General features: G+C 41.5%; 1 protein-coding gene across 4 annotated transcripts in view; it reads left to right on the top strand.

Annotated features, from left to right (window-relative positions):
* LOC124777486 (transmembrane channel-like protein 5) overlaps positions 1 to 27,806 on the top strand; it is a 283,578-nt gene that overhangs the window by 131,774 nt on the left and 123,998 nt on the right. For all 4 annotated transcript variants that reach the window (XM_047252924.1, XM_047252923.1, XM_047252925.1 and 1 more), the window contains exon 8: positions 15,481 to 15,629. In XM_047252924.1, the coding sequence (XP_047108880.1) occupies positions 15,481 to 15,629 (149 nt within the window). The remainder of the gene's footprint in view (positions 1 to 15,480; positions 15,630 to 27,806) is intronic.

Raw genomic sequence — 27,806 nt, 5'->3', positions numbered from 1 at the left:
ACAGGGAGCAAAAGGCTATTTACAATTTGTACAGAAACCAGATGGCATTTATAAGAGTCGAGGGGCATGAAAAGAAAGGAGTGGTTGGAAAGGGAATGAGATAGGGTTGTAGCCTCTCCCCGATGTTATTCAATCTGTATATTGAGCAAGCAGTAAAGGAAATAAAAGAAAAATTCGGAGTAGGAATTAAAATCCATGGAGAAGAAATAAAAACTGAGGTTTGCCGATCACATTGTAAATCTGTCAGAGACAGCAAAAGACTTGGAAGAGCAGTTGAACGGAATGGACAGTGTCTTGAAAGGATGATATAAGATGGACATCAACAAAAGGAAACGAGGATAATGGAATGTAGTCGAATTAAATCAGGTGATGCTGAGGGAATTAGATTAGGAAATGAGATGCTCAAAGTAGTAAATGAGTTTTGCTATTTGGGGAGCAAAATATCTGATGATGGTCGATGTAGAGAGGATATAAAATGTAGACTGGCAATGGCAAGGAAATTTGTTAACATTGAGTGTAGATTTAAGTGTCAGGAAGTCGTTTCTGAAAGTATTTGTATGGAGTGTAGCAATGTATTGAAGTGAAACGTGAACGATAAATAGTTTAGACAAGAAGAGAATAGACGCTTTCGAAATGTGATGCTACAGAAGAATGCTGAAAATTATATGGGTAGATCACATAACTAATGAGGAAGTATTGAATAGGATTGGGGAGAAGAGAAGTTTGTGGCACAACTTGACCAGAAGAAGGGATCGGTTGGTAGGACATGTTCTGAGGCATCAAGGGATCACCAATTTAGTATTGAAGGGCAGCGTGGAGGGTAAAAATCATAGAGGGAGACCAAGAGATGAATACACCAAGCAGATTCAGAAGGATGTAGGTTGCAGTAGGTACTGGGAGATGAAGAAGCTTGCACAGGATAGAGTAGCATGTAGAACTGCATAAAACCAGTTTCTCGGCTGAAGAGCACAACAACAACAAGAACAAATTCAATATATCATGTGTTACCTAAAGATTTCTACTAGCCCTTGTCTTTTTACATACTTGATTCTCTACTGTCTTCACGATTTCATCTGCCAAAGCTACCCATTCTCCTTCTACTGTATTCCTTGACCCTGCTCTTGTCCATATTGTTCCTTAACATTTCCTCTGAAGACTTGAAACTGATAGAACCAGAGGTTGTAGAGGGTTTCAGAGGGAGCATATACAGCCAGTCAGTAGCAAAATGGGAAGTTTATTTAAACCTCTTTACCATTATTTCAATGTTTATAAAATAAAATGACTTCTGAAAAAGGAAATATTGGCAGCCTGAAGAAGTAAACTGTGAAAAACATGTACAAATGCATGGGTGCTTGTGTATGTGCACATGCACCCACGCATGCACACACACACACACACACACACACACACACACACACACACACACACACACAAAATCTTGCTATGAATATAAAAAAAAATTATAAAGACTTACTAGGTTACATGGTGTGGTGGATGTATGTTATATGTTAAAATGTAGCTGAAAGGCATCAATCAAGTATAAAACTTCACCTCTTTAATGATTAAAATGTGCACAATGTGGTTGTTGAATTTGGTATATCATCACCAATGTACAGCTAGTGCAATAGTTTAACATACACAAAGCTTGTGCTAAGGGAAGCTTTTGACAAGAGAGGGCCTAATATTATGCGCAAGGATGGTGTGCAATAGTGAATGAACAGTATCAGGCTAAACTTACCTAAAACATTATAATTAAGGCTTTAAAAATCAGATCACATTTAGCTATGCACATATTTAAAATTAATAAAGCGGCAGTGAGTAATAAGTTACCATTTAAAACATGTCATAGTGTTAAAAACAAAACACGTAAACTGCAAGAAAGCTTAAATAGGAACAGTAGGACAAAGACTGCAGTGGAGAAGGAGAGGGAAGAGGAATGGGGGATAGAGGAAGGGGAGGAATGGGGGTTAGGGGAAGGGAAGGAAAGATGGGGAGGAGAGAGATGGTGGGGGAGGGGGGAGATATAAAATGTGTATAACTCTCATATATGAAAAATAGTGAACATCGGACCGCTAGAAATATATTTACATTGTACCAAAGGAGAAACACCAGTGCCACTAGCATTAAGAGATGAGGAAAATAACTTATCCAATAGTCAATATGGAAGAGCAAGCCACTTCTCTGTTACCTTGATGAAAATAGGGATCTGAAACTATGTAGAAATATTCTATTTTTAATTTGCACCTGTTCATTTAAAATGGATCCATCTTTGTGAACAAAATGCTTAAAAATCTCTAGAAGACTTAGAACTTTCACATAAAGAAAGTGTAGGTTACACAGGCTTGACCTGATAGAAGAGTTAGAGGTGTTTAACATTTTGTTCACAAAGATGGTTTCATTTTAAATGAGTAGGTGCAACTCTAAAATAGAAATTTTTCACTTAGTTTCAGAACCCGACTTTCATTAACATAACAGAGAAGTGGATCAGTCTCCCATATGACTATTCGATATGTTGTTTTCCTTAGCTGTTAATACTAGTGGTATTGGTGTTTCTTCTTTGTCATGATGTAAAGATATTTGATGAGCACAGTTTTTAATATATATATATATATAATGTGTGTGTGTGTGTGTGTGTGTGTGTGTATAATAGAGGGAAACATTCCACGTGGGAAAAATATATCTAAATATATCCAAAAACACAGATGATGTGACTTACCAAACGAAAGCGCTGGCAGGTCGATAGACACACAAACAAACACAAACATACACACAAAATTCAAGCTTTCGCAACAAACTGTTGCCTCATCAGGAAACAGGGAAGGAGAGGGAAAGACGAGGATGTGGGTTTTAAGGGAGAGGGTAAGGAGTCATTCCAATCCCGGGAGCGGAAAGACTTACCTTAGGGGGAAAAATGGACGGGTATACACTCGCGCGCACACACACACATATCATCCACACATATACAGACACAAGCAGACATATTTTAAGACAAAGAGTTTGGGCAGAGATGTCAGTCGAGGCGGAAGTGCAGAGGCAAAGATGTTGTTGAATGACAGGTGAGGTATGAGTGGCGGCAACTTGAAATTAGCGGAGATTGAGGCCTGGTGGGTAACGGGAAGAGAGGATATATTGAAGAGCAAGTTCCCATCTCCGGAGTTCGGATAGGTTGGTGTTGGTGGGAAGTATCCAGATAACCCGGATGGTGTAACACTGTGCCAAGATGTGCTGGCCGCGCACCAAGGCATGTTTAGCCACAGGTGATCCTCATTACCAACAAACACTGTCTGCCTGTGTCCATTCATGCGAATGGACAGTTTGTTGCTGGTCATTCCCACATAGAAAGCTTCACAGTATAGGCAGGTCAGTTGATAAATCACAAGGGTGCTTTCACACGTGGCTCTGCCTTTGATCGTGTACACCTTCCGGGTTACAGGACTGGAGTAGGTGGTGGTGGGAGGGTGCATGGGACAGGTTTTACACCGGGGGCGGTTGCAAGGGTAGGAGCCAGAGGGTAGGGAAGGTGGTTTGGGGATTTCATAGGGATGAACTAAGAGGTTACGAAGGTTAGGTGGACGGTGGAAAGACACTCTTGGTGGAGTGGGGAGGGTTTCATGAAGGATGGATCTCATTTCAGGGTAGGATTTGAGGAAGTCGTATCCCTGCTGTAGGATTTGAGGAAGTCTTATCCCTGCTGGAGAGCCACATTCAGAGTCTGATCCAGTCGTGGAAAGTATCCTGTCACAAGTGGGGCACTTTTGTGGTCCTTCTGTGGGAGGTTCTGGGTTTGAGGGGTTGAGGAAGTGGCTCTGGTTATTTGCTTCTGTACCAGGTCGGGAGGGTAGTTGCGGGATGTGAAAGCTGTTGTCAGGTTGTTGGTGTAATGGTTCAGGGATTCCGGACTGGAGCAGATTCGTTTGCCACGAAGACCTAGGCTGTTGGGAAGGGACCATTTGATGTGGAATGGGTGGCAGCTTTCATAATGCAGGTACTGTTGCTTGTTGGTGGGTTTGATGTGGACGGACGTGTGAAGCTGGCCGTTGGACAGATGGAGGTCAACGTCAAGGAAAGTGGCATGAGATTTGGAGTAGAACCAGGTGAATCTGATGGAACCAAAGGAGTTGAGGTTGGCAAGGAAATTCTGGAGTTCTTCTTCACTGTGAGTCCAGATCATGAAGATGTCATCAATAAATCTGTACCAAACTTCGGGTTGGCAGGCCTGGGTAACCAAGAAGGCTTCCTCTAAGCGACCCATGAATAGGTTGGCGTACTAGGGGGCCATCCTGGTACCCATGGCTGTTCCCTTTAATTGTTGGTATGTCTGGCCTTCAAAAGTGAAGAAGTTGTGGGTCAGGATGTAGCTGGCTAGGGTAATGAGGAAAGAGGTTTTAGGTAGGGTGGCAGGTGATCGGCGTGAAAGGAAGTGCTCCATCGCAGCGAGGCCCTGGACGTGCGAAATATTTGTGTATAAGGAAGTGGCATCAATGGTTACAGGGATGGTATCCGGGTGTAACAGATTGGGTAAGGATTCCAGGTGTTCGAGAAAGTGGTTGGTGTCTTTGATGAAGGATGGGAGACTGCATGTAATGGGTTGAAGGTGTTGATCTACATATGCAGAGATACGTTCTGTGGGGGCTTGGTAACCAGCTACAATGGGGCGGCCGGGATGATTGGGTTTGTGAATTTTAGGAAGAAGGTAGAAGGTAGGGGTGCGGGGTGTCGGTGGGGTCAGGAGGTTGATCGAGTCAGGTGAAAGGTTTTGTAGGGTGCCTAAGGTTCTGAGGATTCCTTGAAGCTCTGCCTGGACATCAGGAATGGGATTACCTTGGCAAACTTTGTATGTGGTGTTGTCTGAAAGCTGACGCAGTCCCTCAGCCTCATACTCCCGACGATCAAGTACCACGGTCCTTGTACATGATCAAAGGCAGAGCCACGTGTGAAAGCACCCTTGTGATTTATCAACTGACCTGCCTACACTGTGAAGCTCTCTATGTGGGAATGACCAGCAACAAACTGTCCATTCGCATGAATGGACACAGGCAGACAGTGTTTGTTGGTAATGAGGATCACCTGTGGCTAAACATGCCTTGGTGCACGGCCAGCACATCTTGGCACAGTGTTACACCATCCCGGTTATCTGGATACTTCCCACTAACACCAACCTGTCGGAACTCCGGAGATGGGAACTTGCCCTTCAGTATATCCTCTCTTCTCGTTATCCGCCAGGCCTCAACCTCTACTAATTTCAAGTTGCCGCCGCTCATACCTCACCTGTATTTCAACAACATCTTTGCGTCTGTACTTCTACCTTGACTGACATCTCTGCCGAATCTCTTTGCCTTTACAAATGTCTGCTTGTGTCTGTGTATGTGTGGTTGGATATGGGTGTGTGTGCGAGTGTATACCTGTCCTTTTTTCCCCCTAAGGTAAGACTTTCCGCTCCCGGGATTGGAATGCCCCCTTACCGTCTCCCTTAAAACCCACATCCTTTCGTCTTTCCCTCTCCTTCCCTCTTTCCTGATGAAGCAATCGTTGGTTGCGAAAGCTAGAATTTTGTGTGTATGATTGTGTTTGTTTGTGTTTCTATCGACCTGCCAGCACTTTTGTTTGGTAAGTCACATCATCTTTGTTTTTAAATATATTTTTCCCGTGTGGAATGTTTCCATATATATATATATATATATATATATATATATATATATATATATAAAAAACAAAGCTGAGGTGACCTACCGAGCGAAAGCGCTGGCAGGTCGATAGACACACAAACAAACACAAACATACACACAAAATTCAAGCTTTCGCAACAAACTGTTGCCTCGTCAGGAAAGAGGGAAGGGGAAGACGAAAGGAAGTGGGTTTTAAGGGAGAGGGTAAGGAGTCATTCCAATCCCGGGAGCAGAAAGACTTACCTTAGGGGGAAAAAAGGACAGGTATACACTTGCACACACGCACATATCCATCCACACATACAGACACAAGCAGACATATTTAAAGGTAAGTCTTTCCGCTCCCGGGATTGGAATGACTCCTTACCCTCTCCCTTAAAACCCATATCCTTTTGTCTTTCCTTCTCCTTCCCTCTTTCCTGACGAGGCAACCATTGGTTGCGAAAGCTAGAATTTTGTGTGTATGTTTGTGTTTGTTTGTGTGTCTATCGACCTGCCAGCGCTTTTGTTTGGTAAGTTTCATCATCTTTCTTTTTAGATATATTTTTCCCACGTGGAATGTTTCCCTCTATTATATATATATATATATATATATATATATATATATATATATATATATATATATATATATATATATATATATATATATATATATATATGAATTATACACATTTTACACCCCTCCCCTCCATCCATCTCTCCCCTTCCTCTACCCCAGATTCCTGTACTGCCCGCCCCCCCCCCCCCCCTTTCACCCTGGTCTTTTCTCTGCTGTTTTTATTTGTGGTTTCTCACGGTGTATGTAATTTTCTACCACAATGACTGTTTTTAGATGGTAACTTGTTATTTGTTGCAATGTTATTAATTTAAAATATATACACAGCTAAATATGATGTGGTTTTTACTGTCTTAATATTAATGTTTTAAGCGAGTTTAGCATGATAATGTTCATTCACTATGGTGCACCCTCCTTGTGCATACTATTAGTGCCGTCTCTTGCCAGAAACTGTCATTAGCCCAAGCTCTGCACACACGAAACTAGTCCACTGTACATTGATGAGGAAATACCAAATGACAACAGCCATGTTATGCATCATTATAGAGGTGAAATTTTATATTTGACTGTTTGGCTGACTCCTTTTGGGTATGTTTTAACATAACTCCACCACAACATGTAACCCAGTAAGTCTCAATAATTTGATTGTATTCCTTATGAGATTTTATTGGGTGTGACACATATATATTTAACTTAACATTTTTACACTGCTTACTTGTTTACATTGTCAATATTTCCTTCTGAAGAAGACATATTTCTAAATGTTGGAAACATGGTGAAGGGTAATTTTGCAGCTGATTGGTACGCTTTGCTTTTGATAGCACATTTATAGAAAATACTGTGAGTATTACATTTTTCATTACAGTGTGCCCTATTATTCCAGTGATGCTACACTAAAAATCACAATTGACCACCAAAGTAGTGACATGTAAAAATATAAAAATGGTGATCTATAATAGAAATTAGTTTGGGGAGAATAAAATAATAAAGCCAGACCACAGAGTTCGTATGGTATAGTAAAGTTGTTTGTACTCCATTACAGAAATAGCAGTTGTACAAGTTCATGTGTTGTTTAAAGAATGTTCTAGCACATAAAGTTGTTTATTAATAATGGAAAATACAAACAATTTACTACATACTTTCAGTTGATTATCAAGAGAGTTACATTGAATATTATGAAATTGCTCACACTTTGCCACTTCTTTCAGTAATACTTCTCTTTTAATACAATCAAGAAATAGAAAATTCAGGTAGGAATATCAACAATGTAGGAAAAGATAGACTACACACACACACACACACACACACACACACACACACACACACACACACTCACACAATAATTACGGGAGCAGAGAATGTGCTGTAAGGATAACCCCCATCTGTTCAGTTCAGAAAAGCTGGTGGTGGAGGGAACAATCCAGATGTCTTAGGTAGAGAAGCAGCCATTGAAATCACGGGTGTTATGTTCAGCTGCATGTTGCGTCACAGGGTGGTCTACTTTTGTCTTGGCCAAAGTTTGGCAGTGGCTGTTCATTCTGGTGGACAGCTGACTAGTAGTCATAAAAGTATAAAAAGCTGTGCAATGGTTGCAGCAGAGCTGGTAAATGACGTGGCTGCTTTCATAGGTGGCCTGGACCCTGATGGGGTAGGATAAACCTATGACAGGAATGGAACAGAAAGTGCTGAATGGGTGGATTAGGTAATTTTCCACCTGGGTCTTCCACAGGTTTTTGATCATTGTGGCAAGGGGTTGTGATTAGGAGTGCATGGTGATGGACTAGGATGTTGTGGAGGTTGGGTGGGCAACAGAATACTACTTTAGGAAGGGTGGGAAGTATCTCGGGTAGGATGTCCCTCATTTCAGAGCACAATGATAGGTAATCAAAGCTCTGGTGAAGGATGTGGTTCAGTTGTTCCAGTCTGCGTGATACGAGGTCACAAAGGGGTACTCCTTTGGGGCTGGTTTTGGGGCAGTGTGAGGATTGGTGTTGTGAGGGGAAATGGCATGGGAGATCCATTTGCGGACTAGGTCTGGAGGTAATGATTGCCTGTGAAGGCCTTGTTGAGATGCTCAGCACACTGATCAAGGGTGTTTTTATCACTGCAGATACACTGCCCCTGGGTAGCCAGGGTGTATGGGAGGGATATTTTAGTGTGAAAGGGATGACAAATGTCAAAAAGCAGGTACTGTTGGTGGTTGGTGTATTTAATATGGAAGGAGGTGTGGATGGAACTATCATAGAGGAGGTGGTCAACATCTAGGAAGGTGGCACACCGGGTTGAGAAGGACCTCGTGAGGGGATGGGAGAGGAGGTGTTCAGGTTGTGAAGGAACGAAGGGCCCTGGTTCCAGATCATGAAGAGATCATCAATCAACTTGAACCAGAGTAGGGGTTCGGTGTTTTGGGTGGCTAGAAAGGTCTCCTATAGATGGCCCATAAAATGGTTGGCATAGGAGGGTGCCATACGGGTGCCCATGGCTGTGCCATGGATTTGTTTATATATCTTCTCTTCAAATGAGAAGTAGTTGTCGGTTAGGATAAAGTTATTAAAGTGTGTGAGGAATGAGGTAGTGGTTTTGGAGTCTGTGAGATGTTGGGGAAGGTAGTGCTCAATAGCAGTAAGACCATGGGCATAAGGGATGTCGGTGTATGGGGGGAGTTGGCAACAGTGATGAGTAGGGATCCAGGAGGTAAAGGGGTGGGGGTGGTGGAGAGTCAGTGAAGGAAGTGGTAGGTGTCTTTGACATGGGAGGCTATATTACAGGTGGTTGGTTGGAGGTGTTGGTCAATGAGTGCTGAAATTCTGTGTATTTTAGTGAGCATGTAGAAGGTGGGTGTGTGGAGTGTGTCATAGGTGTGAGGATGTAAATGGATTCAGAGGAGATGTCCTAGGAAGTACCTTAGGCTTTAGGGAGGGATTGGAGTTTGTGTTGGACTTCAGTCCCACATCCTGTTTGTCAAATGCTGTTGAAAACATAGAATCCTCCCAAACAGCCTAACTGTAAAGATTCCTTTTTCTAGATCCCATCCCTCCTTTCACAATAACTTGGACCTTTTCAGATTCTGCCAATCACTGGTGCCCACAAACCTGGTACTGTGAAAACACATCTCCATGGCACAGGCATCCCAGAACCGTTTCTGCTCCCTCTGCAAGATACTACTAATCTGCAATCCCTACTCCATAAATGACATATCTGAAATTGAATCCCTTGCTCTCCAGCACCTGGAGGAACATTCCAGACACCACCTCCATAAATTAACCAATCTGCTGACATCCTACTGCTGCCTTGGGACACCACTAACCAACCACTATCATACCCACGGTGGTTCTCTTCGTCCACCCCTCATTGCAGCTAAACACTGCCTAGCTGACCTTTTTCAACTTTCCACTTCCCCCAAAACATTCCCGTAACACTGTTGTCAACCTTTCCACCAAAACCCTTGGCTCCACGGAACCTTTTGACCTATCCAGAAACCTCACCTTTAGCCCTACACCCAAATTTAACCATGCTGGACTTATCAGAGACCTACTCTCCTTCTCCTGATCCCTGCAATGGAAGCAGTTCCATGTCACCAATACCTCCAACCAAAACCACCCTAATTCCAAAATTGAATCTTGCCTCTTCCAGTTCATACCACCATCCAACCGTTATTCTCCCCTCCCCCCCCCCCCCCCTTCCACCCTCCACTCCTGCCCAACTAACCACCTGCCCGTCACCTTCCAGGAATTCCTAATGTCCCACTTAGACTCACCACCCTTCCCCATGTCCCTCCCTCAGAACACCAACCTTTCAGTAGAAGAAAGAGCAGCCATACACAACCTCAAAACAAATCCTGACCTAATCACCCTACCTGCAGACAAAGGTTCCACCACTGTTATCATGAACTGCAGTGACTACCTGGCAGAAGGCCTCTGCCAGGTGTCTTGACTCCACCACCTATAAACTTTGCCAGAATGATTCCATCCCAGAAGTCCAACACAAACTCCAATCCCTACTCAAAGCCTTAGGTCCTTCCCAGAACATCTCCCCTGAATCCATTTCACTCCTCACCCCTATGACACTCCACACACCCACCTTATACATGCTGACCAAAATACACAAACCTAACAATCCTGGACATCCCGTTGGTACCACCTCCTCTCTGATGACTCCATCTGCACCCCTGTCCACATTAAACCCACCAACCACCAACAGTACCTGCATTTTGACGGTTGTCATCCCTTTCAAACCAAAATATCCCTCCCATATACCCTGGCTACCGGGGACAGTGTACCTGCAGAGACAAAAACTCCTGAGGGTCTCACCAAAGCCTTCCCCCACTAAAAGAATTTCAACACTTATTGACCAACACCTCCAACCAATTGCCTGTAATATAGCCTCCCAAGTCAAAGACACCTACCACTTCCTTCACTGACTCTCCACCATTCCTGCCCCTTTACCTCCTGGATCCCTACTCATCACTGTTGCCAACTCCCCATACACAGACATCCCTCATGCCCATGGTCTTACTGCTATTGAGCACTACCTTTCCCAACATCTCACAGACTCCAAAACCACTACCTCATTCCTCACACACTTTAATAACTTTATCCTAACAAACAACTACTTCTCATTTGAAGAGAAGATATATAAACAAATCCATGGCACAGCCATGGGCACCTGCATGGCACCCTCCTATGCCAACCTTTTTATAGGCCATCTAGAGGAGACTAGCCACCCAAAACACTGAACCCCTACTCTGGTTCAAGTTGATTGATGATATCTTCATGATCTGGAACCAGGGCCCTTCGTTCCTTCACAACCTGAACACCTTATCTCCCATCCCCTTCATGAGGTCCTCCTCAACCCAGTGTGCCACCTTCCTAGATGTTGACCTCCTCCTCTCTGATAGCTCTATCCACACCTCTGTCCAGATTAAACCTACCAACCACACCTGCATTTGACAGTTGTCATCCCTTTCACACCAAAATATCCCTCCCATATACCCTGGCTACTCAGGGACAGTGTATCTGCAGAGACAAAAACTCCCTTGCTCAATATGCTGAGGGTCTCACCAAGGCCTTCCCAGACAGGCACTATCCCCCAGACCTAGTCCACAAACAGATCTCCCATGCCATTTCCCCTCACAACCCCAATCCTACCACCACCTCCAACAACCAGCCATAAAGGATTGTCCCCTTCTTCACACCATACCACCTGGACTGGAACAACTGAACCACATTCTTTGCCATGGCTTTAATTACCTATCATCATTCCCTGAAGTGAGGGACATCCTACCCGAGATACTTCCCACCCCTCTTAAAGTGGTGTTCCATTGCCCACCCAACCTCCACACATCCTAGTCTATCTCTATGCTACTCCAAATCCCAACCCCTTGCCACAAGGATCATATCCCTGTTGAAGACTTGACATTACAGTCCTGTCACGGGTTTATCCTACACCATCAGGAGCCAGGTCACCTGTAAAAGCAGCCAAGTTATTGACCACCTCTGCTACAATCATTGCACAGCCTTTTATATTAGTATGAGTACAAATTAGCTGTCCACTAGGATGAACAGCCACTGCCAAACTGTGGCCAACAGCAAAGCAGACCACCCTGTGGTGCAACATACAGCTGAACATGGTTTCAGTGGCTGCCTTGCTACCTGAGCCATCTGGATCCTTCCCTCCACCACCAGCTTTTCTGAACTGTGCAGATGGGAGTTACTCTTACACCACATTCTCCAGTCCCATAATTATCCTGGTCTTAACCTATGGTAACATACCGTCCCCACACCCGCCATCCATTTCCGCCCCTCTGTCCGGTCATCTCCTGCCCATTTTCATTTCCCACCCTGTTTAATTGCAGCCCTCTGCCAATGCGTCCACCCATCTTTCCACACTCTTTTTCCTTTTTTGTTGGTTTTTCCCCACCTCAGTGCCCGACAACCTCCTGATGCTGTGCCTAATGGCAGTCTAATCCCTGCACACTCCACTGGATAGCGTTCATCTCTCTCCCCACCTGCACAATACTATCCCTTCCCTTTCCCCTTCCCCACCCTTTGCTGATTGTTGCTTCCACCCCACGTAATGTTGCATTTGGGTCCGAGATGCTGGAGTTGGCGATAGTGTGTGTGTGTGTGTGTGTGTGTGTGTGTGTGTGTGTGTGTGTGTGTAAAACTTTACTGACTATGACTGTGGCCGAAAGTTATATGTCAGTGTCTTTTAATCGTGGATGTTGTGGCTGTTGCAACTTGACGTGTCTTCTTTACCGTAAGTAGCGATCTATCTTTTCTTACATTATTGATATTCTCTTTTAATACTATTGACTTGTGATTTAGATAGTCCATGACAGCATCTTGGATGTTCTTTTCACCTGAAAAATATTCATCAGCAATATGTTCCATATGTAACAAAAGTCTGAAATTGACGGATTTGGTCTTTTTAGATGATGATGATGAGCTGTTTCTGTTGAAATCCATCATGTCTGTCTGATAGGTCGTAGCATGCATTGTGGCTGGACAACAAGTGAAGTGTGAGAGATAATCTCTGTGGTGGTTCTGCATAGCTTGATGTATACGTAAAAAAATTAGCATTATACTCATAGACATATGACTATACTGTGGGACACTGTTGACACACAGATATCCTTTAAAATCTCACTAAGCACAGACTATCATCACTTTACACAATTAAGACATTTTCTGGACTTTGTCATTTATGGTGAATAGTCATGCTACCAGTTCATGGGTTTTCATTTCCTTTCTGAAGTATTCTATGACTCCAGTATACAATATTTCAAGAATTCCAAGAGCAGCTGCCATTCTTCTAGATATCTGAGCATTTGTGACATCAAACAAGCACATATTTAACAGTAACATAAAATTTCAGAGAAAATTTCATTCAAGACTTGATGTGGCTGATCTTCACTTAGTGCTTCATTTATTATGGTACTTACCAGACATAGTTTGTGGTAATAGAAATACTGAGTGAGAATTTCTTACATATCTGGTGTCAGTGCGTGCTGCTAATTGTGAAGTATTGATTCTGATACTTGAATTTGGAACCTTTGCCTTTCACATGCAAGTGCTCCACCGATTGAGCTACCTATGCACAACTTACAATCTATCCTCACAGCTTTACTTCCACCAGACTGAGCGAGGTGGCGCAGTGGTTAGACACTGGACTCGCATTCGGGAGGACGACGGTTCAATCCCGCGTCCAGCCATCCTGATTTAGGTTTTCCGTGATTTCCCTAAATCGCTCCAGGCAAATGCCGGGATGGTTCCTTTCAAAGGGCACGGCCGACTTCCTTCCCCTTCCTTCCCTAATCCGATGAGACCGATGACCTCGCTGTCTGGTCTCCTTCCCCAAACAAACCAACCAACCAACCAACCTTCCACCAGACCTCACATTCAATCTTCCAGACTTCAGAGAAGCTCTCCTGCGAAACTTGCAAGACTAGCACTGCTGGAAGAAAGGATATTGTGGAGACGTGGCTTAGTCACAGTCTGGGGGTCTTCCCAAATTGGAATTTTCACTCTGCAGTGGAGTGAAAGCTGATGCTAAACTTCCTGTGTAATATCCTTTCTTCCAGGAGTGCTAGCTTGCATGTTTTTCAGGAGAACTTCTGTGAAGTTTGGCAGGTAGGAGACGAGGTATTCCAGAAGTAAAACAGTGAAATCAGGTCATGAGTCATGCTTGAGCAGCTCAGTTGGTAGAGCACTTTCCCGCAAAAGGCAAAGGTCCTGAGTTTGAGTCTCGGTCCAACACACAGTTTTGATCTGCCAGGAATTTCACAACAGCGCACACTCTATTGCATAGGGAAATTTTTGTTCTGGAGTATTGATTCTGTTTAATGATGTAGCCCACCTTCTCTTTCATTATACATTATTCATACTTAGCTTATGGAAAGCAATAGTAATCTATTAGTGTCATGAGCAAGTATTCATGTTTTTTAAACATTGTATACAGCTACTGGATATTGGCCACATACGTAAGGTTTTTGGTGTCAGTTAAATCTAGTTTACACTGTGTCTTACTTTGTAGTCATTGAGACTTGCTGTTTCACCTCACTTGTTATCATAACTCAGTACTGTCATCAAAAAGATAATCTTCAGTACAAACAGCGCTTGGCAAGTATCTAAACATTGCAGAATGCAGATAAGGACCACAGAGTGTCACAAACAAACTGCATAGGACAATATGCAAAATATTTTGGTCTTTCTGAACAATCGTTGTACATCGGTTATAAATGGTGGAATGAGGAAACTGCTTGGAAATGGATTTTGATTAAGAATGGGCAAACACAATCAATTTAAGAAAATTATGGAATATTTAATCTTGCTCTGAAACAGTTGGGGATAAGCTTATGTTGTACAATATAGGTGTCCTTTTTCATTATTATGTTACGTAAAAGTCGTATTAATAAGAGGAGTGCCTAATGTGGTTAGTAACCTATGCAGAAATAAGAAGTTTGATTCATCATGTGGATAAATGTTTGTTGTGTCCTTCTGATGTAAAATTAATTTTCTGGCATTAATACCGTAACATGACTTTAAACTCAAAGATATGTTGATTTTTTGCTGCAAACTTTTGTATCCTGGGTTGGAATTCCATGAGTATTAATTCACTTGATATAGTAGTGCTATTTGGTTGAATTTGTTCCATTTAATACACAATATACTTCAGATATAACATCGAAGACATATGCCTTTACTGTAAGGATTTATTACACCATGATTACTTATTTCCAGAGAACACTTATGATGGACATTTATTAGCTTATATAATTTTCAGAGCAAGATCAGTGACAATAACAAAAATCTTACTTTGTGAAAAGTTATGAGAAACACTAATCCAAAACACATTTCATGAATATATAATATTAATCTTCTTTGCAATAATAGTCACATCAGTAGTAATAAGATGTACATGTTTATTGTAGCATACAGAGGATTATTTTGCTTAAACCTGAACATGTGGATGGAGTGGCTGTAACACTGAAAGGTATGGCAGTATTTTAAGCACATTGCACCATACACTGAAGAGTGCTTTGCACAGTAGACATGTTGCTGAAGATATAGAATACCACCTTGTATATATGTTCACAGAGGTTCTGGTGCTTTCTTATGTGTAGTTTTTGTTTATGAATATCACTTTATGCAACAGCATCATTTGACTTTTGTGTTGTAGCAGTTTGTATTAATTTCTGCAGATAACTATGAAAAACACCAGTCATATGTACTATATAACATTTTGTAAATATTTTAGGGTTCTTTCACCAATAGCATTTTGTATTATGGCCACTACACCAACACATCATTCTCAGTTTTCCCCAATGTGGAGTACAGCATGCCACTGGCGTACTTCTTCACTACCGCATGTTGCTTTGGTTTGGCATTTCTTGCACTATCATTGAGGTAGGTCTAGTAATTATGTATTGTTGTTATTCCTTAATGTTATTTCTTTGGCCTTCTTTCAGCATGTTACCAGTAATACGTGCACTTATATACATCAGTAGCCAAAATTAGTCAACCAAGAAAGAAAGAGGCTAGAGGGATTGTCTCATGGAAGTTAGCTTCTGTATTGTTTTTAGCTAGTTTTTTTATGCTTGCTTTGCTGACACTAGCCACTTACTTCCATTTCACCTCAAAGAACTAATGCAAAAACCAGTAATCTCTATACTGCCTGGATGTTGAACTCCAGTTGTCTGGGTGTGTTGGTCAAAGGTGCTTGTATTTTATTTCTTGGCTGCTGCAACATATCACTAGAACACAAAAAGAAAAGACTTCTTGATTCTGCTCCTACTTCAGCCTTTTACATTGCATGCTGGCTGAAGGTTCAAAACCAGAAATAAGTAAATAATTGTTTATCATGCACAGACCATTGGGAATTTTTTGGACTAACTGCAATATGGTAGATGATGCAGATGACAGGAATCTGCCTTCGCACTGAAGCTCTATACTCAGAGACCAGAATGCTACGTCCAGGTAGTGTAGAGATCACCAGCGAAAACTCTCATATATTCAGGATTAGCAACAGGCCTCAGAAATGAAGTTTTGATTAGGGTTTTTGAGTATAAATAGGACCAAATGTTCCAGAAAGTTTAACCATAAACATGGAATTGGCTCAGTATTAAATCATTCTAACATTTGTTTGGATATAGTGTGTTTTGTTATTATATGAAGCCTGTGTCTTAAACATTTATTTTATTTTGTTATTAAACATAATGTGTTAATGGTTAAGTCTTAACTACACATAAAATAATTCCTGTTTAAGTGTATTAGTGACTGTAATTTCAAGAAACACTGTATGATAACTAATGGTAAGTCCTCAGTGGAATACAAATAGTGGAAGGGATAAAGGTAACAACTTACCACATTGTTGAGATACTGAATGGTCAACAGGCACATAAACAAGATTGAAATTGTTGTCCAGGTTTCAATTAATTTCCTTCTACAACAAAATTGACAGACTGTTGAAATTGTTTTCCACCTTACTCTTATATTTGCGTAACGAACAATAAGTAATAATGACCGGGAGTGATTTAACATATTAAACACTACCCAGTGATATAAAGTTTAAAAATTCATTTAATTTGCAATATGCTTCACACATGACCTTCTATTGCTGAAATTAATGCCAAAAAATTTTAATTTTTAGTGGTGTAAATGCAGATTTATGTGAAATGGAGCTAGACATGTGTTTCCAAACATAACCACACTGTTAAGAGTTGTGGCAGGTAGCAGTGTGTACTTTATTCTTTGCCATGTGTGGTTTCACTGTGCTGATTTAAAATACAAGCTACTACTCCTAAGTCGTTAACATTAGTAGAATGTACATGAGTGATTAAGTTGGCAACTATTGTAACTAGTTAGCACTATATACATTCTTTGAGGTCTGATATATGAATTGTTTGCTTGCTGAATTAACATATTATGAATATATGAAATTGATCAAAGACACATAGACAGTATTAAACTGGTTAAAATTTCAACATGACCGTACTGTGTGGTAAACTTACCATTTAATTTAATTTATTTAGAACAACAGTGAACTGAAATCCAAGACTGCCACTAAAAACTGTCGCCATTGAACGTTATGTGGCTATGAGCATCATGCTTGGGAGATGGTAGATGTTATCATCCTTGCCTTCTCTTTCAGTACATTTCCATTGTTGGTGTCCTTATACTGGAATATCACATACACTCAGAAAAAGTCATAAGATAATTTGCATCACTAAACATATCTGTATTGCTGTTATGTAATCTGCAGCTTTGGTAAACCATACATGAGTGTCCACAGTGCTTGTGATATTAATCAATGTGTTACACTTGTTGCAAAGTTTTGTCAAACGAAGTCTATACAGGGGTGAGTTCAACAAATTTTTGCCATGAATAGGACAGAATGCTAAATCAAAGCTTCAGTTATCTCAATGACAGAATGTGTCTCTTAGAAAAAACGAGAAGTGGAACATACACTGATGGATAAAATTGCATCACAGTGAAGGTTGCGTACAACAAATGTTAAACTGGCATTAGGTGTACTACATGCTTGTATATGCAGTTAATTTGAATTTCAGTGTTGTTGTTGTTGTTGTTGTTGTTGTGGTCTTCAGTCCTGAGACTGGTTTGATGCAGCTCTCCTTGCTACCCTATCCTGTGCAAGCTTCTTCATCTCCCAGTACTTACTATGATTTTTACCCTCCACACTGCCCTCCAATGCTAAATTTGTGATCCCTTGATGCCTCAGAACATGTCCTACCAACTGGTCCCTTCTTCTTGTCAAGTTGTGCCACAAACTCTTCTCCCCAATTCTGTTCAATACCTCCTCATTAGTTATGTGATCTACTCATCTAATCTTCAGCATTCTTCTGTAGCATCACATTTCGAAAGCATCTATTCTGTTCTTGTCCAAACTATTTATTGTCCATGTTTCACTTCCATACATGGCTGTACTCCATACAAATACTTTCAGAAACGACTTCCTGACACTTAAATCTATACTCGATGTTAACAAATTTCTCTTCTTCAGAAACTCTTTCCTTGCCATTGCTAGTCTACATTTTATATCTTCTCTACTTCAACCATCATCAGTTACTTTGCTCCCCAAATAGCAAAACTCCTTTACTACTTTAAGTGTCTCAATTCCTAATCTAATTCCCTCGGCATCACCTGACGTAATTCGACTACATTCCATTATCCTTGTTTTGCTTTCAGTGTAAGTACACGAAATAGTTAGGAGTAATTATTATCTACATTCTGTGTGTAAGAAAAAATTATGCAGTTGCATTGTGTTATGCCTCATGTAAGAAACAAAACATCTGTCAGCATGTGTCGGAGTTTGATGATTGTGGCATGTTGAGACTGCAGTTCATCATCCTGTGTTCGTTGATTGTTTTGATTGGGCTCCCACAACTGTTAAGTGAACATGGAATCGATGGGTTCAGGAAGACCTTGTTCACCACCATGCAGGATCTAAATGGCCCAACATGAGTAGTGCCTCGGAGGACACACCCATGTTCAACATCGACTGTACCGGTTATTAGGGTTTCTTCTCATTACATCTACATATGGAGTGCAGAAAGAATGATTGTTTGAATACCTCTCTGCATGCTGTAATTATTCTGTCTTATCCTCATGATCTCTATGTGATTGATACTGAAGGGATTATAGTATATTCCTAGAGTCTTCATTTGGAGCTGGCTCTTGAAACTCTATTAATAGAGTTTCTTCGGATAGTTTGTCTTTCTCCAAGAGTCTTCCAGTTCAGTTCCTTCAGTACCTCTGTGACACTCTCCCACAGATCAAGCAAACCTGTGAGCATCTGTGCTGCCCTTCTCTGTATATCTTCGATATCCCCTGTTAGCCCTATTTGGTATGGGCCCCACACACATGACCAGTATTCTAGAACTGGTCACATGAGTGATTTGTAAGCAGTCTCCGTTGTAGACTGATTGCACTTCCCCGGTATTCTACTGAAGTCTACCACCTGCTTTACCCATGACTGAGCCCATATGACAATTCCATTTCATGTCCCTACAAACATTTGTATGAAGTGGCTGGTTATAACAGTGACTCATTGATATTATAGTCATAAGATACTACATTATTTTTTTATTTTATTTTAATTTTGTGAAGTGCTCAGTTTTTACTTCCAATCATTTAAAGCAAGTTGCTAATCTTTGCACCACTTTGAAATCTTATCAGCATCTGAGTGAATATTTATGCAGCTTCTTCCAGACAGTACTTCATTACAGATAACTGAATCATCTACAAAAAGTCTGAAGTTACTATTAATATTCTCTCCATGGTCATTAATAAACAACATAAACAGCAAGGGCCCCAACACACTTCCCTGGGGCACACCTTGAAGTAACTCCAATGTCTGATGATGACTCTCCATTCAAGATAACATGCTGCATCCTTCCTACAAAAAAAGTCCTCAATCCAGTGACAGATTTCACTTGATACCCCATATGATCATACTTTTGACAGTAAGTGCAGGTGTGGCACTGAGTCAAATGCTTTTCGGAAATTAAGAAATACTGCATCTACCTTTCTGCCTTGATACAAGGCTTTCAGTGTATCATGTGAGAAAAGTGTAACTTGGGTTTCACAAGATTGATGTTTTTGGAATCCATGCTGGTTGGCTTTGAGGAGGTCATTCTGTTCGAAATACCTCATGTTTGAGCTAAGTATATCTTCTAAGATTCACTTGACCATGCAGAATCGTACAGTGATGTCACGTACCTTGAGTCAGGAAATGGGTTTATTGGCAACAAGCCAAGTATTGACAAGGACTGTCAGAATAGCAACCTTTGTTGCAGCTTGCTTTAGGTGGCAACAGAGAGACATGCAACAACAGTGGTGCATCCAACAATATCAATGACAGTGTAGTACCACCTTGTTGTCCTATCAGATGAGTCCTTGTTGCGTGTACAGCATCAGATTGGACGTACCCATATGTGGAGGCTCTGAGGAGAACAAAAGTTGTCAATTTGCATTTTTCATAATCATATGGCTCCAGCACATGATGTGATAGTATGAACTGCCACTGAGTATGCAATATGATCACCTTTGGTCCACGTAGCTGGTAATTTGGACATCAACCGTTACATTCCTAATGTGTTAAGATTGTTGTCTGTGCCCTATATTTTAGGCCTCCATGACATACTCTTCCAGAAAGATAATGCGAAACTACATGTTGCCCATCCTATTCTGACCTGCCTCAATAGAAAGAGCGTTCAGCTGTTGACCTGCCCAGGATGTTTTCATATCTCTCAGCCACTCAAACCAACCGGTCAAGGATTGCCAAGAAACTGGAATATCACCACTTGCCAACCACTAATACTGATTAACTCTGGCATAGAGTTGAAGCAGCATGGAAGAGATACCTGTGTCAGTCATCCAAGCTCCATTTCACTTGATACCCAGCCGGGTTCAAGCTGTTGTTGCTGCTAGAGACGGCAGCTCTGTATACGAAATTTCACACATACCATCACATCACTTACCAATTTAATCATTTATTCTTTGTGCTATACTGTATACACCCACTAATTAAAATTTCAAGATTTTCTACTCTGCTGGTGTTGCTTTTCGAATGGCCATCAAAGTACGAAGCGGAGAGAGATCTAAATGCCACAGTCAGCTCCATCTGGAATTGACCACTAGATGTCATGAAAGGCAGAACTGTCAGTACAAAAGAAGGTGGGGTCTATTGTGTTGTCAGTAGAGAAGCGAAAACAACAGAAGGGTTGGTCAGGTGAGCTCAACGACTTTGAATGTTGTTCAGTCATTGTATGTCACCTGAGTAATAAATCTTTCTCAAGCTGCACAAGTCAACTGTTGGTGATGTGATTGTGAAGTCTGGAACATGAAAGATGAACCATGGTTAAACAAGGATGAGGCAGACCTTGTGCACCAGCAATCAGAGACCGTCAATGTATTGCAGAGGTTGGTTGTAAAAAAATTGCAAGAAATCATCGGAAGGAATCATTTGTGAGTTCCAAAAATCTACCAGCAGTTCAGCTTACACAATGATTATGCATAGAGAATTAAAAAGAATGGGGTACAATGGTGAAGCAACTCCCCATAAGACGTACATTTTTGTAGCCAGTGCTAAGCAACATTTGAGGTGGTATAAAGAGCTGCACCACAGGACAGTGGATGACTGGAAATGAGTGATTTGGAGTGATTAATCATGCTTTACCTATGGCAATCTGATGTTCAGTGCCAACAGTGAAGGACAGAGATGGTCTTGGATTATGGTTTGGGGGCGTTTTTGATAGTTAAGGTGTGGTCCCCATATTGTGCTTAAGAAAATGCTAAATGTAGAAGGATATGAACATATTTTACAGATTTTCATACTGCATGCAGTAGAGGATCAGTTCGGAGAAGATAATTGTTTGTATCAGCATGGCAATGCACTCTGCATAAAGCAGCATCTGTGAAGCAATATTTTGTGGGCAATAACGTGTGAAGCAATTGTTTGTGGACAATAATCTGTGAAGCAATCGTTTGTGAACAATAATCTGTGAAGCAATTGTTTGTGGACAGTAACATTCCAGATATGAACCCAATGGAACACCTTCAGCTCTTGAGGGATAATGGGCTGCCATTCCTGCATAGACATTCAGACACCTCACTGAATGTGACCCCAGCAGAGTTCAAGCCATAATAAATGTGGAGGGTGGACACATCCTATGTTAACGTCCATTAATAGGTGAGATGATACTTTGTAACGTCCCCTTTGAACAATTATACATAACTGTGCTTAAACTGACACACAATATTTTGTTAGCGCAACGCAATCTGACTTTTAAAATTCCCTACAAAAGAATGGCCCTGACTAACATTAAACTATACCTTTCACAAATCACTTACCTCACAAAAATCTTCGCTGCTCAAGCTACTGCAATACAGCGAGCGCCACTACTGCCAGCTAAATAAAAGATTCAAACTATGGAAGGCACTAACTACTGATAGGGATAGTTAGCAAATCAAAGATATTAATAGAGAACAAACAATGTATTTACCTTGATATCATCATATATAAATATAGCAGTTCATGACAAATTTCAAAACTCCGCCATCTCTCTCCCCACATCCACCACTGCTGGCGGCTCACCTCCAACTGCGCAACGCTACGCGCTGTTCACAGCCAGCTGCCTAACACTACAATGGCGAGTATTACAACAATGCAAAGCAGCCACAGACTGCACACAGCACAGCCAGTGATTTTCATATTGAGCGCTACGTAACATTGCCAATAAGAAAACATAAACCCTACTTACATAGAGAAAACATAAACAGCCTACTTACAACTTTTGGTTGGATAGTGTAGGCATAGCAAATACACTGATCAGCAAAAAAATAAAAGAAAAAGAAAAAAGCAACACAAAAAAAATTAATGTAGTAATGATATTTTGGGAATACAGTTTTATAGGTAACATATGATGTCTGTTCAAAAAATTCCGGAAAATTTGTAATTTTGCGCCAATGCTGTGTCGGAGTGAAATGCGGTTGGCGTCCCTGCACAACCCTGTGTTTGATGTGTAATAGCTGGAAGTTTCATTGTTATATGTCTGTTAGTTACTGTTCATAGCTGTATTGAGTAGAATGTTGTGTCACAATGTTTGCGAACTTTGAAATGGTAGAGTTAGAGGAGCGCGGTATCTGCATTAAATTTTGCATCACACTCAAGAAAATCTCTACAGAGACACACCAAATGATGCAGGAAGTGTATGGTGATGAGTGCTTAAGCCATACTCTGTGTTATGACTGGTTCACAAGGCTTAAAAATGGCAAGACAGCAGTTAAAGTTGACCCTCGTACAGGACGCCCTTCATCTACTGACAACACTCACATCAGGAATGTGTGTGCCAATCGAAGACTGACTGACTGACAGATTGCAGAAGAATTTAACATTTCAGCTGAATTCATGACACAGAATCTTTGAATGCATAATGTTGCCACCAAGTTGATCCCATAGCTAATGAGTCAAGACCAGAAGACATTGCCTCGCTATCTGTGAAGAGGTTTTGGATCTCATGAATGAGAACAAGAGGTCTTAAGAGAGTCATAACTGGTGATGAGACATGGGTCTATTGTTATAATGTTGAGATGTTGAAATGATGAAGATTTGCAACAATAGACAAGATAAAAAAAAATGCAGACAGTGCTTTGTGCGATTCAGCAAAAGGCATACCAAGACTGCTTCCAGAAGAGGAAATGGCATTGGGAGTGGTGTATCAGTCGTGGAGGAGAGTATTTCGAATGAGACCATGCACAATAAGTAAAAAGTAGGCATAGAAAAAATGTGTGGACAAAGTTCTGGAATTTTTTGAGAGGCCACTTGAGGGACAGCTCTGGCATTAACTTTATGGCCAAGGAGAAACCTCCGAAAACCCTAGCTAGAGCTGCTGGTGTTGTTACTTTAAGTATTATTCTGGGATTTCTGGCAATAATACACATCCTTTCTGTTAAATTCACCGAGCTCTTGAGAGTGCTCATCAGGCAGTTGAACATGTTCATTACCTTGCACATCTGCACCTCTGTGGACCTCTTCTCAGGATGTTCCTCACAAATATCCATTGACATTTATGTCATCTGGCAAACCTTGTGTTCTTCTGTTTGTGAGGACAATGAGGCAACTGGTGTGTGCCTGTTTGGCATGGTCATGATTCCATTGGTGGCCAATGATGGTATGCCTCCTTCAGCAGGAGGCAGGCAGCCTCTAAATTTGCATGTAGTGCCATCCGAAAGCATGACTTGGCCTCTTCTAGGGTGGCACTGATGTTGATGTGCCGGTTGTCTGTGTTGCTGGGGGTGGTTGTGCCACCTTCTGCCACTGCAGCATTTTGTTCATCATGGTGTGCTAATGCAGACTGCCTCGATCCTGCACTGGGCAGCTGGCTTCCCCCCTCCACCACTCTCACTGGTGGAGGGGCCCACCAGCTGCATGGGAGGGGAGGCCACTGCAGGCACACCTCTGCTCACCACAGGGGCTGAAGCCATGGCTTTTCTGCATCTTCTTCATCTTCTTTGGTGTTTCTTCTTAGTTTAGCCAGCTTCTGTTGGTTTGGTCTGCGCAGTGCGAGTAGAGGTTCGAGCAGATTATGCACCTCAAAGATGGCATCAACTGTCTTCTTCTGCTGCTGATTCCTGCTACATGCACCACTAAGGTGAACAGTGCTGGTTTCTGCTTGTTGGTCCTGTTGTGTAGCCAGACTGCCACTTCTCTGAATCTAGCCTGCAGTGCTCCTTTCTGGACCATGTCTTCATTCCACAGCCAGGATAATCCTCTCAGGAGTACCTTGACTGGAGTTGTCATCTTCTTCTGTTTTTGCAGCAAGTTCTCCAATGCGGGGACAGTTTATTTGTCCAGTAGAGGCGTGAGCACTTCGTAGTTGCTCCAAGATTCAACTTCCACATTGAGAAGAATGTCATTACCTAGACACTTCATGCCTATTTTACCAGTTGCAGTTTCCTCCATGGCACCAAGTCGCTCCATCCAGTTCTGATCCTCGTATTGTATGTAGAACACCTGCTCAGTGAACTTCAGGCTGTCCCTAAGCTGTGACTCATCTTCCCAGTCATAATGAGAGGTGTTATCCTCAGCAGTACATCAATGGCAACCGATCTTTGCTCAGTCAGTGCAGGTTGCCCTTGCAAGGTGCCTTCTATTGACATAAGTTCCTCCTCTTCACCTTGTGTGTGCCTTTGCCCATCGTGGTGCACGCAGCTATACATAACAACTTTGTATGTCACTGTTAAAACAGCAACACTACAATCTGCTTAGTTGTGTGCACACCACTGGAAAAACACACTTCTCTGTAACAGCAGAGCGCTTGACACAATGATGCACTCACTACAGCTGCATGAGCGGGACTTCTGGTAACATATTTAAGTATTAACATTGCTAGATCACAGGTTAATGTACGTGTGAGATAAGCCATTGCAAATGTGAATGCTATTACATTAATAACCAATTTAATTGCCACAATGTTGAATACAAGCATGCAAATGTGCATGCATTGTGTTGTACAGGTGCCGGATGTCAGTTTGTGAGATGGGGTTCCATGCCTGTTTCGCTTGGTCAGTAAATACAGGAACGGATAATGCTGTTTAAGGATGACACTGGAGTTATTGTCTGATGATGTCCCATATGTGCTCAATTGGAGACAGATCTAGTGGCTGAACAGTCCAAGGCAACATGTACACACACTATAGAGAATCATGAGTTACAACAGCAGTATGTGGACAACCATTATACAGCTGGAAAATACCCCCTGGAATGCTGTTCTTGAAAGTCAGCTCATCAAGTCTGATCACCACCAGATTGACATACAAATTTACGGTCAAGGTGTGTGGGATAACCATAAGAGTGCTTCTGCTTTCACATGAAAACACACTCCAAACCATAACTCCAAGTTTGTAAGTCCAGTGTGTCTAGCGCACAGACAGGTTGGTTGGAGGCCAGCAGTTTCACACTGCTGGAGAGTGTGAGTACACATTTTTAAAACAAAGATACACATTTTAAGAGGTGAGGACTATATTAGTAAGGTATTTTTGTGATAAAAATACACTACTACTTGGAAGAAGACAGAGTATTGGACTGAGGAATTCTTGCTTCTGCTTTTACAAACTTTGAGACTCGTACATTTTGCAGCAGACACTTTTCTTCTGAGTGTCCAGTTGAACATAATGGGTATGAAGAATTTCAACATATGTAAATGTTCCACAAAACATATCATACCAAACATTGACATGATTGTGTGGCTTATACGGGATAGCTATAATTAAACTTTCGCTACTTGAGCCAGTGTAGACAGAAACCTATTTACCATATGGATACCCAACTGTATGGGAATGATTTTCAGACTGTGCGCTGCAAGATTTGCACTGTTAGTAATGTTAATCACCAGTACTGATACTGTGATATAGAGATGAAACACAAACATCAGTTTGGATTACAGTTGCAGATAGTCAATGTGTGTCTGGACAAAGTGGGCAGAGCTTTACTCATACAGCTGTTTTATCAAAACCGCAACAATAGTGTGGTTGTTCTTTGAGAGTCTCAACACATTAAAGGAGTGTGTAGAGGTCCTTTTTCTGATTGGGGTTGAAAACATGACTTGGAAGTTCTAATTAGTGGTGATTTGGGAATTGCTTCTGGGAGAGGCCAGTGTCCAACTGCACCACAAATTGTTAAAGAAGTTACTGTTGCCATGACTGAAAATGCTGGCTGCAGTGTGCAATATTCAAGCAGTGTCATGGTGATGAACATTCCATGGCCACCATCCAAAAAGTGCTGTGAAAAATTGTGAAATGATACCTCTAGCGCAATTTCAACCTGTTGTTGATGCAGATGATTGTCAGAGTTAGCAACATTTGTAACCTGGAACCTAAACATAATACGCAAAGAACAAGTCATACCTTCTCATGTGGAAATTAAAATGTGTTTGTTTCTGTGGTTTCTGCATGTCCTTACAAATGTTTCTACAAAGTTTCATTGCCCTACTATCACTCGTTTTTCACGGAGGATCTCACAAGTAGTGAAAGTTTATTTATAATTAACCTGTGTTTCATCAGAATTTAAGCTGTACCATCCTTGACAAACCCATAGATTTGTTGGTGTTGGTGTTGTTGTTGTTGTTGTTGTTGTTGTTATGGTCTTCAGTCCAGAGACTTGTTTGATGCAGCTCTCAATGCTACTCTATCCTGTGCTAGCTTCTTCATCTCCCAGTACCTACTGCAACCTACATCCTTCTGAATCTGTTTAGTGTATTCATCTCTTGATCTCCCTCTAAGATTTTACCTCCCACACTGCCCTCCAATATTAAATTGGTGATCCCTTGATGCCTCAGAATACGTCCTACCAACCGATCCCTTCTTCTAGTCATGTTGTGCCAAAATTTCTCTCCCCCCCAGTTCTATTCAATACCTCCTCATTAGTTATGTGATCTACCCATCTAATCTTCAGCATTCTTCTGTAGCATCACATTTTGAAAGCTTTCATTCTCTTCTTGTCTAAACTATTTATCGTCCATGTTTCACTTCCATACATGGCTACACTCCATACAAATACTTTCAGAAACAACTTCCTGACACTTAAATCTATACTCGATGTTAACAAATTTCTCTTCTTCAGAAACGCTTTCCTTGCCATTGCCAGTCTACATTTTATATCCTCTCTACTTCGACCATCATCAGTTATTTTGCTTACCAAATAGCAAAACTCCTTTACTACTTTAAGTGTCTCATTTGATAATCTAATTCCCTCAGCATCACCGGACTTAATTCGACTACATTCCATTATCCTCGTTTTGCTTTTGTTGATGTTCATCTTATATCCTCCTTTCAAGACACTGTCAATTCCGTTCAACTGCTCTTCCAAGTCTTTTGCTGTCTCTGACAGATTTACAATGTGATCGGCAAACCTCAATGTTTTTATTTCTTCTCCATGCATTTTAATTCCTACTCCGAATTTTTCTTTTGTTTCCTTTACTGCTTGCTCAATATACAGATTGAATAACATCGGGGATAGGCTACAACCCTGTCTCACTCCCTTCCCAACCACTGCTTCCCTTTCAT

The sequence above is a fragment of the Schistocerca piceifrons genome, chromosome 2 (assembly GCF_021461385.2).
Source record: "Schistocerca piceifrons isolate TAMUIC-IGC-003096 chromosome 2, iqSchPice1.1, whole genome shotgun sequence".
Taxonomy (NCBI): Eukaryota; Metazoa; Arthropoda; class Insecta; order Orthoptera; family Acrididae; genus Schistocerca; species Schistocerca piceifrons.
This window is presented reverse-complemented; position numbering and strand designations above follow the sequence as displayed.